This window comes from Plectropomus leopardus, chromosome 18 (assembly GCF_026936395.1).
Source record: "Plectropomus leopardus strain MGB_pleo_1.0 chromosome 18, ASM2693639v1, whole genome shotgun sequence".
Taxonomy (NCBI): Eukaryota; Metazoa; Chordata; class Actinopteri; order Perciformes; family Serranidae; genus Plectropomus; species Plectropomus leopardus.
The window spans coordinates 23,652,288-23,667,365 of NC_142193.1; the positions used below are offsets into that span (position 1 = coordinate 23,652,288).

The window sequence follows — 15,078 nt, forward strand, 5'->3', positions numbered from 1 at the left end:
GTTTTTAGCCTTCTTTTACCTTTATTTTCACTTTGTATGCTATAACGCATCTCTACAAGCTATTCTTTGTCGTTTTCATCCATTTTTAGGAGCAGTCAATTTTTGACTTTTTTCGCCATACTATACTATATTGCCTTGGTCGCCATTTTTTGGACATGCTAAATTATGAGGTTTTTGGCCGTGTTTGTCCTTTATTTTCACTTTGTATACTATAATGCGTCTCTACAAGCTAATCTATGTTGTTTTCAACCATTTTTAGGAGCGGTCAATTTTTGACTTTTTTCGCCATACTATACTATTGCCTTGGTCACCGTTTTTTCGACATGCTAAACTCTGAGGTTTTTAGCCTTCTTTTACCTTTATTTTCACTTTGTATGTTATAACACATCTCTACAAGCTATTCTTTGTCATTTTCATCCATTTTTGGGAGCGGTAAATTTTTGACTTTTTTCGCCATACTATACTATTGCCTTGGTCGCCATTTTTTGGACATGATAAATTAGGGGTTTTGGCCTTTTCTGGTCTACATTCCCACTTTGTATACTATGACGCGTCTCTACAAACTGTACTATGTAGTTTTTAGCCATTTTTATGTGATTTTGACACTGGAAATATTTATGCCATTTTGGACGACATACCGTACTATCACATTCTCATACAATTGTGGACATTTTCATGTCATTTTGGACAACATACTATAGGATCACATTTTTTTGTGCCATTTTAGGTCATTTTGTCGTCATGTCTTACTATGAAGTTTTGCGTCATTTTTGACCACATACTGCAGCATCCGGTATGTTAATTAAGTCACTTCAAATTACTGCAGTAATTTTTAAATAAGGATCGTACATAAGACCCCAAAAAGTTTTATCTTGCTTTGGGATTTTATTTTACAAAAACACTACTTGTCAGATTATTCATATTCGAAAACATAGAAATAGTGTAATATATATATATGCATTTTTACAAGCATCAAAAGATATAGAAAAATAAAAAAGTGAAATAGGAGTCCATGGTCATTCATATTGAGGCATGTGCACCTCTCACCATCCAAACCGATTCACCAGCTTGCTCTGGTCATCCAGATCTTTCTGGACCTTCTTCCTCATGTAAAAAATGGGACAATCGCGGCTGTCAAGGAGTCAGGAGGGACAGCGTTACTGTGTGCTCAGCCATAACTGTGCTATAAACAGTTATAATAAAAATGTGCATGTGGAGTGTATATGTACCTGGTACAGAGCACATCCTCATGGAGGGAGCCCTGACATCGTTGACACTGAGTCCACAAGCGGGAGAAGCGCTCCTCCAGAGTGTTCAAGTGAAAGATCTGTAATTTACAACCTAGATGTTAGTAATTTATCAAACATGACAAGGGAAAGTAATGTTTGTTTTTAGACATTAACTCGATTATCTGTTTTCTATTATCTGTTAATTACAACACCAACAGTATGAAGCCATCTGTATTCCTGCCTACCTCTTTTTGATACAGTTCCGACTCCTTCTTCTTACAGAAGTCACACACAGCCGCTGCAATGGCACAAATGTTAGATGTCACACACATGCAGGTATTCAACACAGCTCCCACCCAAAAGGTTGCACCTAACCTTATTAAGTGGGTAACAAGATAGGAAAAAATATCTGAGCACACACACCGTCCGTCTTGAGCACAGCTTTGCAGCCGATACAGGTGCTCCTCTTCTGAGCAAATGCCATGAGACCCCCGACCTTTGAGGTTAACACAGTCTTACAACGCGTGTGGTCGCCCTCTAAAAACACACCAGAAAATCAACAGAAACGATGAGTTTTAAAGCTTCAAAAGAAGGTAACACATAACTAGCACATCTATTTTGTTTTTCTGTTAAGTTTTTTGGCTGAACTGTGCAGCTTTGACATATGTTTTGGTTGTTATTAGACTTTTTGCATGGTACGCAAAAAGCCGTGATGCTAATTATTTTTATTATCAATTTATAGATTACGCAGTTGACTGTGTTTGTAATTTTGTGTTAATCAACAAACCTCTCATTTTACTTATACTCACATAAGTAACCGAGAATGAAGTACATATCAGCTAATTGTCTAAATTAGGGTCCCCACACATTTTTGTGGACAAAATTTTGAAACTTTTCTGTGACTTTTTAAGGACCTGTAATAAGATTGGATGACCATTCACAGTGTTTGAACAGAACTGTGTGGTATACTTCACTTAAAATGTTTATTATTGAATGAAAGTTATCCATGGAAGAGTTCTGTTACAATTATTTAATTACACACAAAATTCCATGACTTAACCAGGCTCAGAAAATGGCATTATGAATTTCCAAAACTATTCCAGGTTTTCCATGACTGTGGGAATCCTAGTAATCATAAGATTGTGTTTGTTTGTTGACTTACTGAGCAGGACGTTCTCTGCCTTGGTCTCTCCGAGGATGGGCTCAAATATTCTCATCAGGGGCTTGGACAGCTGCTGCTCCAGGTAGTATTGTGTGTCGATGGGAATGTTATTCTCCAGCACATAGATCGGGTCCTAGAGGAACACGTGGAAGAATTGGGATTATCATCTGGATTAAACACATATTATATGAAAAAAAAAGATGCACAGATAAATCAAACGTCCTTATTTAGAGACAATGAACGACAACGCCACAGACCTCTGACTTCATGTATGCTGCGACTCCCTTTGCAGCCTTGATGATGACGTATGGCACTCGGTCTCCCAGGTGCGGGGCGCTGCCAGCATCTCTTTTCTTCATCCTTTAAAACATTAGTATTGAAGGGTCAGTTTACCCATATCACACATAAATTCCCTTATTTGAAATCTCAGTGTTTTCAGACCTCTCAGCGAGCTCCACGTGTGCCTGTTTGCCAGCGTACTCCTGAGCGGTTCGTGTTAGCTCCTTGGTGATGACAAGCTGGCTGATGTCGATGCGGTTACACAGTAGGTCGGAGATCACTTCTTTAGCGTGAGCCACAGCACCCTGGGGATCCCTGGCAAAACACCACATCAGCTGTTAACTCTTACAATGAATTAACAGCTCATAGTGTAATTAAGATTAAACCTCACAACAAGCCACACAGTGAGCTCAACATCCGCATATCAAGTTTAGACCTTTCTGGAAGCTAAAAATATAATAAAAATAGTTGCAGGATCATGGAGTTCGTAAAAACAGCTACAAGGACTTTTTTAACTGGTTTTGGAAAAGTCTCAATTAAATATTGATGCTTCTGTACAACAAACAAAACCATCTGCAAGAAGACTGACTTTTTCTTTTACACTAGGATTGCCAACGGGTTAAACTTACCCACAGCTGTTTTTCTTTAAATTGTATTCAACTTTGTTTCAATAAAACATTCAAGTCCCCAAGAGTGTGACTTTTCCTGAAAGTGTGTTATGCAGCACCCCCTGTCGTTAAAATGGTGAAGATAAAGCTGGATGTGTTTTTTTGTTTTTTGTTTTAAATGGCAATTTAGCGCCAGTGGGTAAAATTAACCCTACAGAAAATGTAGTCATTTTTGCACTTAGACATCTTATGTTGCTATGGAAACACATTTTGTCTACTACTGTGTGTAATACAACAGCATCATAACCCACAAGCTATCCTTCACTATAGACGGGAGACAGAGTTTATGGATGTACATCAGACATTAGACTTTTTCAATGCAAGTTTATTATTACTGTCATATAATATTTTAGTAGGAAGCATAAAGGGACTACTACTACCACCACTACTACAGCATTTCATTATGCAACCTTGTACTGTAGCATTAACTTGTACCTACAGGTACAAGGTTCATTATTTTATTGAGCCTATGTTTACATTTTCACAGGCAGTTTCACAATGACGAGTACATTAACTAGTTAAAATGAAGCATGACGAGATTGTATTTTTTCTGTTTGATAATGCTGATACTGGGGCCTGGAGCCAACATCAGTCAATCATTCAACAGATGAAGAAAGCTGTGAGATTTGAAAGAATTCATAACCACTCCTGAACTGTCCCTGTTTCTCATATATAGGTTGCAATATGTCTATTTTATTGATTAAATACACTGTGAAACATGGTTGTACATTAATGTAAAAATGTGTTAAAACAAAGCAAGATAACACGTTTATCTTATTTTAATGTCATGTAGCTGAAGTTAGCTGCGTCTGTCTGACAAAGCAAGCGCCCCAAAGCTTTCTGTGATCATGAGCATAATGACCAGCATGCACCAGGCAACTGACAGCAGTCCTGTTAATGACCAGGCTGAGCTCATTCAGTACTTTTAGCAAGTTTTGATCGCCAAAACTGACCTTAGGTAATGTAAGCGTTGCAAGGCTAAGCTCTGAGTAACATCTATTTTTCACCTTCCAAAATAAAAGCACTAGCCAAATCAAGATCTTTAAGATATGAGACATTGAAAAGGCAAATTATTACAAGATGAGCTAATAATGAAATAAATACAGTGTGTGTGTGTGTGTGTGTGTGTGTGTGTGTGTGTGTGTGTGTGTGTGTGTGTGTGTGTGTGTGTGTGTACCTGTCTATTAGGATTTTCTGCAGACAAGTGTTGATGAGGTTAGCCACCAGAGGACAGTTGTCTCTGCGGACCGTCTCAATACCTTTGCAGTCCATCTTGTCATGTGTGTCTGCACTGCTGGAGAAATAGAGACCTGCGTAGCGCTTCTTGTTGATCAGCAGGTACGGGTAGTACACCTGAGGAAATGACAAATATAATATAAGCCTGCATTAGCTGAGAAAACGTTCCAACACTCCTGTGGTCCCAAACTGTGCCTCAGTTGGCTGATTTTCAAAGCCATGCATCGGATAGAAGTGTTGTTGCATGTCTAACTTGTCCTTTCAGATCAGTTCAAATTAAAATTCAATAAAATCACTGTCTCAGCCAACAATTTGTCTTCTTACTACATGAGAACATTAGTGTTTTTTTTCTGTTACTCCAGTGTTGAGATGCCTCCACCCACTCTAACCATCCTAATTAACAGAAAAATTACAGGGATAAGTGCTTTAATAAATAAAGTGGACAAAAATTTTACCTTCTCAAACTCCAGTTTGATGGGCTTTACGAAATGGGATGATACCCACTCTGCTGCCTCTGTCCCGATATCCATGGCTTCCTTCACCGTGGCAACACCAAGCTTAACCATGACGGAGTCCGTGTCCCCATAAATGACCTTTAAAAATCATTCAAAATAACATTTAAAATACTTGGAAACAAGGAGGCACTTGGTTCCACACCTTTAGTCAGCTCAAAACTCCACAGCAGTTTTTCTTGAATAAATGAAGATGATATGTTAACTCATATTTGTTTAACGAGCAGAAAAGGACAAAATGAGACAGAGGAGGGAGGTATCTGGGTCAGTGCTGGTGGGCGCAGCTATATTTCTCACCTTGGCATCTGCTTGGTAACCATTGGAAATGGTGTATTTGGACTCAACCAGCTGTTTGGTTTGCTCGATCATCTGTCTTCCGAAACCAGTGACACTCTAAAGGAGGAAACAAAAATGATCTGTGGTGTTGGAATAAGCTTTCATTGGAGCATAATTAGACACATTACAGGTCATGAGTTTGAATAGCTGGGAAAAGGTTTGGCACTGAGAAAGCAGTTATCTTCTGAGCTCTCTGTGAGGGTGTTGTGTAACTACGTGAGGCAACGTTCCAAAAAAACGGTCTGTTCTGGTTCATTTTTACACTTTCTGTAGTTCTTTGTGATTTCCACCTGTTCTGTGGTTTCTATCTCAATGCTAATCTTTGCTCTACATCTCTGCTGTTCACCGTCTATGCTCTGACTTCACATCTGTGCAGCACAGTGGGAAGAGTGTCAACGAGTCAGGTGGAGACAACTTCATTTAGCAGGAAAGAAAAGCAGTTGTATCGGGACAGAATTTTAAACATCTGATATGTTTAGAGACAGACGCAGTTAGTGATTCTCACACCAGCAGCAAACCAGACCAGAGTGACGTCTGGATTTCTTTATGTGCCATACCTGGCCTACAACCTAATGTTAGCAGTGTACTTTTCCCTTGTGAATATTAGTTTGGTGACTCGTTTAACCCTTTAAAACCTGGATCAGTATTCTGTGTTCATGCGGCTGTCACGAATATCAAAACCTCTAAGAAAACTGGTTTTATGTCTTCAAAAAACTGAGGAAAAACCACGATGAGTAATTTCACAAAAACATTATCTGCAATAAATTCATAAACATTGACAAGTAAAGAATCTGATAATTAGCCAAGGGGCAAAACTATATTTATAATTATCCTAATTATATATTTCAAATTATGTTGAAGAAAAAAAATAAACATTTTCTTGGTTTTTGTTGTTTTGTTACTTTTCTTTTTTTTTTTGTTTATTTGCATGTAATTTTCTTGTACCTTTTATTAATTTCTTTCTATTTTGTTGGCCTTTTCTTGGGAATTTGCACATTGCCCTCTGTCCATGTTTTTGGAAAAAAAAACAATCAAGCCGATTTGTTTAGGTATCACAAGATTGCCTAGTTACTTCAGTGCAAGAGAAAAATTGTTCATGTTTTTAAGTTAGATAAGAAGTAGATTTTAGCAGGAAAACTCATGTGTTGTTCAAAGTCTTGTGTTGCGTCACCGGCGGCTGTGACCGTCTGCTCTGCTGATCGAAATAATCATAAAACAAAAATAACATCAAATTCTTTCTTTTTAAGAGAACGCAGGACATGTTATTTACAGGGCAGACATGTTGTAGCAGACCTAAATGTAATTTCAGTTGAACTCTGACACCATCACGGGACCCAGAGTCAAGCACTCACCTGTGAGATCTCAAGGCAGGGCAGCTTGCCCACCTGAGCACCTGTGAAGCCGTAGACGGAGTTAGCGCTGATTTTGAGGGCCAGCTGTCGACCGTCCAGCACCTGCCTCTTGAAAGGGTCCGTTTCCTTCTTTAGCTCTGCTTTGGCCCTGTGGACAGACAGTGGGACACACTGAGAAGGTCTGACAGATTTACAGGCACATCACAGTCTTTTTTTTAATCATCTGCAGAAATAAGGCAGCCCTATCTTAACTGATTAAGTTTCGTGCTTTTGTTTTTTTTAAACCTAATTTGTAGTAATCTTATAATCTTGTAATCTTAGCAGCAAGTTAAGTTTTTAAACATCATGGGACTGAAGCTGTATTTTCAATTGCTAACTTTTTACTTCAGTTTTTTTTACTTTCATTTTGTGATATATCTGAATTATTCAAACCTCTTCCTGGCAGACAGCAGGTTCTCCAGGATCTCAGGCAGAAGTCCTTTACGCAAAGAGCTCTTCACAAACATATCACCAGTTGGAGTCTTGATGAAGTCCTCTGGTGAGAGACTGAAGACACACAGCCGCTTCAGATATGTAGAATAGGTCATTTTATGAAATACAGACATCTGTCAGAATGGACCACTAGCTGTATAAATGTAGTTAATTTAAAGTGGGTCTTTCTGTCAGGTAAAAACATCTATCAGAATGGAGTATAACCTGTATAAATGTAATCTAAAGTAGAGTAGTTCATTCTGTCTGGTACAAATATGTATCAGAATAGACTACTTAGGTATTAATGTAGTTAAATTTGAAGCGGGTCATTCTGTTAGGTACAATTATTTACCAGAATAGAGTATTATCTGTATAACTTTGGAGTAGGTCATTTTGTCAGGCACAGATATCTGCCAGAATGAAATATCACCTGTATAAATATCTACATGCTGTATAAATGTAGATTAGCTCATTCTGTCAGGTACAAATATCTATCAGAATTGACTATTTCCTGTATGTGTTGTAACTTAATAACTTTTTTTCCACTTCGCCAAGTTTGAACTTGCAGACTGCCACAAAACTAAAGCCATTTTGTTGTGGATTTTCAAGATAATCTCTCTCTCTCTCTCTCACACACACACACACACACACACACACACACACACACACACACACACAAACACAAACACAAACACAAACACAAACACGTGAAACGCTCCACTCACTTCTGTCTCTCTGCTGAGCCCTTCTGCAGCAGGGTGGTGTAGCACAGATTATGAGCCATCATGATGGACGGATACAAGGAGGAGAAATCGAGGGTGGCGATAGGAACGCTGTAATACCTACACAGAAGAAGGATGTGATGGAAAGGTGTTAATAAAGTTTGCATCTACAAAACCATCCACACCGAGGGCAGATGTATACATACCCTTTCTCTGGCTCTATGACAGTCGCTCCAGTGTAGTCTTCTCCTCCCTCTGTCCTTACAACAGGCATGACCAGGTCCTGTTTCATGGCCTAAACATGTACAGACACACACAATTTCCATCGTTAAATCTGTGACAGGCGCACAATAACTGCCCCGTGTGTTTTGCCTTTGTTACCTGTCGCAGCAGCTGAGAGACGACTTTGATCTGCTGTCCTCTTGAGAGCAGGTAGGTGAGAGGCACACCTGTCACTCTGGCCATCTCCATGTAGTTAATCACACACATCAGCTTCTGCAGCAAGCGCAGTGGGAGGTAGGCGTCTTTCAGGCAGTAGACGGCCAAACGACGACGTGTCTGTTCGTTGCCGTTCTGTGATGGAGAGAAAAAACAGGTGAGGCCGTTTGAAACTGAATCAGTTTTTAATGTCAACCAACTCTCTTAGTGCTTTGTAATTTACCTGCAGATCAGTGATGATGGAGTGCTGCACATCCTCCTTTTGTTCTTGCAGGAAATGGAAACTCACAGCGTTCAGAGTGTACGAGCGCAGTTTATAATCCCTGAGGAGCACCTGAAAGACACGCAACAACAGGACTGTTTGTAGTTCCTGAAAACACTCTACCTTAAGCAATGCACCACACATTAACTGTATAGTGACAGTTATATGACGGTTTTCGCTGTAGTTGAAGCTGACCTGCAGTAGATCAAACTGAACCCGGCCCTCCATGTTAATGGTCTTGTTCTCTCTGCGTCCCATCTGCTTGCTCTGGAAGTTTAGGTCTCGCAAGACAGACTTGATGCCACGCACTCGGCCGAGGTAGGGAAATAAATTCACCTGAAACAATTGAAAAAAGCGTGTTTTTTATTGAGTAAAAGGTGAAAAAGATGAGGAAAAAGATGTCTTACTCCAAACAGAAATCTGAAGCATTTTTATTCCAAATACATTCTTCCAGAGTTACTGCTTAAGTATTATGTGCATTACTCTTAATGAGGGGATTTTTAGGTATTGGTATTGCAGAATAGATAAATGTGATTTCATCTAACCTTTAAAGCAGCTGCCCTGTTGAGCAAATATGGAAAGTCAAAGTTTTGGATGTTGTATCCAGTGATGATGTCTGGGTCCACCGTCCTTAAAAACTCCGCCCAGCTCTGCTCACAGAGACAAACACAGACGCACAATGACATGAAAGACGATCAACAAAACATTAGCAAATGGACAGAGGAAAACACGTCTGAAAATGTATGTATGTATTTCACAGTATCTTACTGAAGCTTGTGTGCGTACCTGCAGTAGCTGTTTCTCCTGTGTAAAGCACAAAATCTGAGAGCCCACAATGCTGGCGCAGGACTGAAGCGTGAAGACGGTGCGAATGAAGGGCTCTGTCTCACCCTGCCGCTGCACCATGGACGCTATCTGAATCACAGGGTCTTTGTCTGCTTCTGGGAAGATTCCTGGAAAGAAAGTTGTAATCAGAGTAAATTTCTGTGTTGGCTTTCATCAGTTATGATCAGATTTTGCAGAGGAAAGGGTGTGTTAGGGGTAATAGTTTCCAAGCAGCCTGATAAGAATGCCACAGACAAAGACATAAACTCACCTTTTCTTCCTGCACACTCGATGTCAAAGCTGAGGACCCTCAGCGGTGCGATCCTCTGCCAATCTCCCTCCGCAGGGTGACTTATCAAATCTGTCCATCCCACATCCACCTCATACTGACACAAAGACACCTAAAAGGACAAAAGCAGGGAGAGTCAGTTCGTAAAGATGGTTGGAAAAAGCCTGACAGAACAAATTTTATACTGAGGCGCTAAGGAAGAAGTAAACCACTGACACCGCCGTGTGAACTCAACCCACCATGCCAGGGCATCGAGAATCTGTGTCCCCGCTGCTCTTCTCTTCACGCACTCTGTATTTGTTTTTGGGAAGTTCAATCCAGCAGCATCCGACCACGTCACTGTCCACCATAAACCTGACAACACAGAGAAGCTGAAAGCTGAATAATATGGCGTGTTGTATTTGCTCATCAGTTGTTTTTTAAGAAAACCATTTTTAAAAACTAACACATATAGCAACAAACCCCCTCAATGACTTTATGACCCAGAGCCATTTCAAGAATAAAATTTGCAAGATTTTAATGGTAGTAGATGTCAGCAGAGAAAATAGAATATAATCCAACAATATGACAACAAAATGACTCAAATCTGCCCGTTTAGCCCGACAACCGCAAGAACACGACATTTTACATAACGTGTGACGAATCAGTGTGTTTCATTCACGGCCTCGAGCATATTCTGTGTGCAGTCTCACACAGCTGACTTGATGATGAGGATATGCTTTTAATTGTTGTCAAATCACCTTCACCGCTTTATACAGCACAAACACACACATACACATACATACACACACCTGATCTCAAAATCTATGTTGGCTTCATAGGACTGGTAACCCTGGATGGGGAAAGGTCCAAACTTGAAGCCCTGTTCCAGCAGTCTCTTTGCCGGGGCGATGAGACGAGGCATCGCCATGGTTATCCGCAAAAAATCCAGACTGCGGTTCCCATGGTAACCATACATGCCTGCAGGCAAAACAAAACAAGAAGTTTAACTCCAAGAATCATGATGAACAGCTAGTTACTTTTTCACTTTGCGTTTAAATTGAATGTCAAATGTGTTTTATACCCATGATCAACCCTCTGAGTTCACAATCATTTGATTAGTTTATATTAAGGGAACAAATGCACATGAACATTTGCACATTACCTGCAAACTGAATGTTTTAAATCCAGGCTAAAAAAACAATACCTGTTTTCTGATGCTTTCTATGTGTTTAAAGTATGTCAATATGTGTTTTTGTCAGTCTTTGTGTCGTTTATCAATTCCATTACTTTTTCCTTTTTGCTGTGTAACCTCTGTTAGTTTTTAAACTGCGCAGTATGAATAAGATGACTCGACGTGTACTTACTCTCTTTGCGGGTGATGTCCACAGCCAACACTGTCACAGAGATGTTGTCCTTATTGGATCGCATGTCCTTCAGGACAACGGAGTTCAACTCTCTTTTAAATTCACCCAGGTGAGCAGACGTGAACCCTTTTCAGAGGAAGTACAAAGAGGAAAACATTGTATGATTATAAACAATCCCCTCTAAAACAGCTGAAATCCTGCAGAAAAACAACATGCTTTAAACAGAGAAATGTCTTCTACTGAGAAAAAATTTAATTGTAACTTACTGAAAGCAAATTCATTGAGCAAATGTGTCATATAAATATTAAGATTAACAGATTCCATGTATTGAAAAATTAAGTGCTCACCACTCGGTGCAGGAACATAGAAGTAAGGCGCAAAACCGTGGACGTGGCAGCACACACTGTTGCCACTGTCAGTGACCCCAAACATGCGAATGATGGGGACTTTCCCCTGTGACTGACCAGGCATGCCTGCCACCGTCGTCCCTGCAGCACACAACAGTGGAAACCAACTTAGAGACAGTTTCCTCTCATATACAGTAACACAGGGTTCCTACAGCTTAAGGCAGGTTAGATTTAAGACTTTTTTAATGCCTAAAATTTAAGACCATTAAAAAAACAACATAAATTATTCCATTAGGGACATTTTGACTGTGTATTATAACATATAACATGACTTTGCATTGTGTTTTCCCACTCTGTGGGAACCCCATAACAACATTTGAGCAGGTGGATTATGTCCTTCACTCTCATTTAGATCTAAACAATAAAAAAAAAAAGTTATCTTGTTTATAGCTTTAACAAAAGTCCTTTGATAACTACCTAAATAATAGTCGAGATCAATTTGCTGAAACACCAAAGCATCAGATGACGGGTCCAGTGGAGGGGCAGGAGGCCGCCGCCAGCGAGGGTTAAGGTCTGCTGAGAAGAGGTCACCTGAAGAAACAAGGTGGTAAGAAAGACGTTAAAAGTGCATTATTTATTAACTCAATGGGTTTAGCCGAGCCAACTGTATTAGTATTGTCAGAAACTGAACCAACAGAATAAGGGTAATTTCCTGGAATGATAATCATCTTGTTCTGCAGTTGTCATTAACTGTTAGCACACAGTTACAGATTATTCACAATGTAAAGCTGCTTATCCATCCATTAGCTATACCTGCTCAGCCTTTAGGGTCATGGGAAAGCTGACAAGCTAAGCATGCTTTACATACTTAAGGCATGATTAGATTATCAGTTTAAACTTATTTGTTAGATTTAACAGTCACACAAAGTACTCACCTAAAATAAGATAAATAAAGCTGTAAAATGAACACAGTTATTTTTCTACAGGTAGCTAAGTTCTGCAGCAAAAATGTGTGCAGTCATTCTTGTTTAAGAAAATGATAAGCATCCATGTGTGACATAAAGACTTTAACAACAGTGTTGATATATAGGTCTGCAGGTCATTTAACTTAATAATATCCTCCTGCACCAGAAAAAAACATTCATTTCTGCCATCTATGAGTGTGTGCTCATCTGTAACACTCACCCACGGGGATGACATCGTGACCTGCCTGCCCCTCCATCTCCTCTGCGTCCATCTCGGCATCTTCAAACATGGACAATTCCTCTTCAAACTGCGATGGACTGTCCTCCCATTCACCACCTGTTTTACCCCGCTTGGCCTGAAAGCCACCGCCAACGAAAGGGCCACCATTGCGTCTTTTATGATCCATGCCTGCAGAGACATTGGAGGCAGAAGACACGCTAGGTAGGGCTGCACAATATGCAAAAAAAAAATTAAAAAATCAGTTTGTAATTATTTAAACAGATATTGCAATATTGCAAAAATGCTTAATTCATAACAGTGACACATTTTACTTTATCAAAAATATATATGTATAATATTATGTATATGTCATACTGTTGTCATGATTGCCCACCAGCAGATGGAGACATAAAAACAATGCTTTTCAATGTATGTGATATTCATTCATTGTGCAAAATAAGAAAAGTAGTTCAACTTAGAGTTGACGTTTTGTACATGCTCACTTTGTCATAAAAAAAGAAAGAAAGAACATCAGTTTGTCATATCTGCAGAAATGTTGGCCAGATATCTGCAGATACCGATGACATGCGGATATTATCGCACATCCCTAATTATTTATTGCTTAAATCCAAACAAGACAACAAAAATAAAAAACACCAGCATGCCCATCAGACATAATCAACAAACATTAGTATTTCATGTCCAAAAAGGAGCAGCAAGAAGTGAATACTTATCAAATCTTATATATACACACACACACATATATACATACTCGCCATATTCAACATTTCATGTATTTTAACCCGTGACAGATAAAATGTTTTTAAGTGTATGAATGTCTGTTAAGTGTTTATGTGTGTAACTGTCTGTAAAGTTTTTCAGTGTATAAGAAGCCAAAGATGAATTTCCCTCTGAGTGGATATTAAAAATGTATATATACTGTTAAATTATGTTACTAATGTCAAAAACGGAAATGTCATGTGGTTGATAACAAATACCATCGAGTGAGAGACAACCTTCTATACTGCACATACTGCTGCCATGCAACTAGCATGCCCGTTGCTGTAAGGTTAGCCCTCCTGCTTTTGTGCATCGCATTTTACATTTGACAAAACAAGTGTTAGCTTATAAAACTGTAACATGTTAGCTAACGTTACATTGCAAGTGCTGTTTCAGTCTCGTGTTTAACGTTGATAACTTATCAGTGCTGCACTTCCACATTCATCGTGTCTCTGTAAGAGATATTAAAACGCACTCATATTCCAGCTGTAAAGTTTATGTCGAGATACTTTTCGTCCAAACTAGAGAGGCTGGTTTCTTTTGTGACGCGCTACACAGTAAGCTAGCAAGAGTGTAAACACGGAACAGTCTCGCGCCAAAGCTGGTCTTACCAAAACGTTAGGCTATCACCGTGAAACCCGTCAACTATCAACGGCTGCTGCGTTTCGAGCAAAGTTAGAAATACCTTTCAAAGTTCTTCAGCACAGACCCCCGGTGGACACCAGCTCCCGCCAAACTTCTTCAATTTGTGAACTATCGCCGACGAAAGCGCGGAATATTTCCGTTTTGTTACGACGTACTATTAAAAAGGAATGGACGCTGACGCCACCGACAGGGCGGAAACTCCGTGGTAACTAAGGAGGAAGTAAAATGCGGCCTGACCATGCCTTGTGAATGAGAAAAACCGTGTGTGCGCGGCAAAATGACGTCAGCACGTACGCAGCAGCGAGGGAGGGAAAAACGTCTTAAAAATGGGGGGAAAATCTTTGAATACAATCATCCGTAACACTTGCCCGGATTTACAATATCTTTGTAAATTTTAATTTTATTTATGGTATGAAATTACACACTAAACAACACAAGAATGAGGAAGTTAAACACTTAAAATTACGTTTTAGGTCTGCTTTTGGTCTGTCCCCTGATGAATATTTTTAGTTGTTTTGTTGTATTGTTGACAAAAAATAAAATAAAATAAAATAAAATAAAATAAAATAAAATAAAATAAAATAAAATAATTAACTGTACGATAATTGGTTATATTATCGTACTTTTAATGTAAATGTTTTCAGCATATCTCTGGAACATTTTCTCTGTCCCTCTTGTATAAATCTGATGTGATGTTACATCATTATTTGGTGGTTTTGAATATTAATGATAATGCAGTATGTATAGGGAAGGCTCTATATTTTGAAGTAGCTTGTTTATTAAGAAAGCTTCATTGAGATCATAATCTCTTCCGTGAGAGGCCTAAAGACAAATACAATTGAGTCACATACAAAAAAATCAACTGCACACACTGACACAATAATTAAATCAATATCAATATATATTAAAAATATCAGCAAGAAAAATATAAATATCATAAAGTATAACTACCAAAGAGACAGATGTCCCTAATTTTAATTTTAGAGTTATAAAG

General features: G+C 39.1%; 1 protein-coding gene across 2 annotated transcripts; it reads right to left on the reverse strand.

Annotated features, from left to right (window-relative positions):
* Positions 1-865: 865 nt before the first annotated feature.
* Positions 866-14,304, reverse strand: pold1 (polymerase (DNA directed), delta 1, catalytic subunit). Of its 2 annotated transcripts, none has more exons than XM_042504939.2 (27): positions 14,125-14,304; positions 12,660-12,848; positions 11,952-12,065; positions 11,475-11,615; positions 11,128-11,253; positions 10,573-10,741; positions 10,021-10,135; positions 9,764-9,893; positions 9,454-9,620; positions 9,213-9,317; positions 8,863-9,003; positions 8,629-8,739; positions 8,349-8,540; positions 8,174-8,262; positions 7,971-8,087; positions 7,207-7,320; positions 6,775-6,922; positions 5,384-5,479; positions 5,030-5,167; positions 4,516-4,691; positions 2,833-2,985; positions 2,649-2,751; positions 2,392-2,524; positions 1,653-1,766; positions 1,475-1,527; positions 1,230-1,327; positions 866-1,131 (listed from the first exon to the last, which is right to left on the reverse strand). In XM_042504939.2, exons 2-27 carry the CDS (start codon positions 12,844-12,846, stop codon positions 1,044-1,046), a joined length of 3,318 nt encoding a protein of 1,105 aa, XP_042360873.1. In that variant the 5' UTR covers positions 12,847-12,848; positions 14,125-14,304; the 3' UTR covers positions 866-1,043. The 2 variants fall into 2 exon arrangements, with proteins under 2 accessions (XP_042360873.1, XP_087925642.1); XM_088069516.1 differs by lacking the exon at positions 14,125-14,304 and adding an exon at positions 14,051-14,071.
* Between the last annotated feature and the right edge of the window lie 774 nt (positions 14,305-15,078).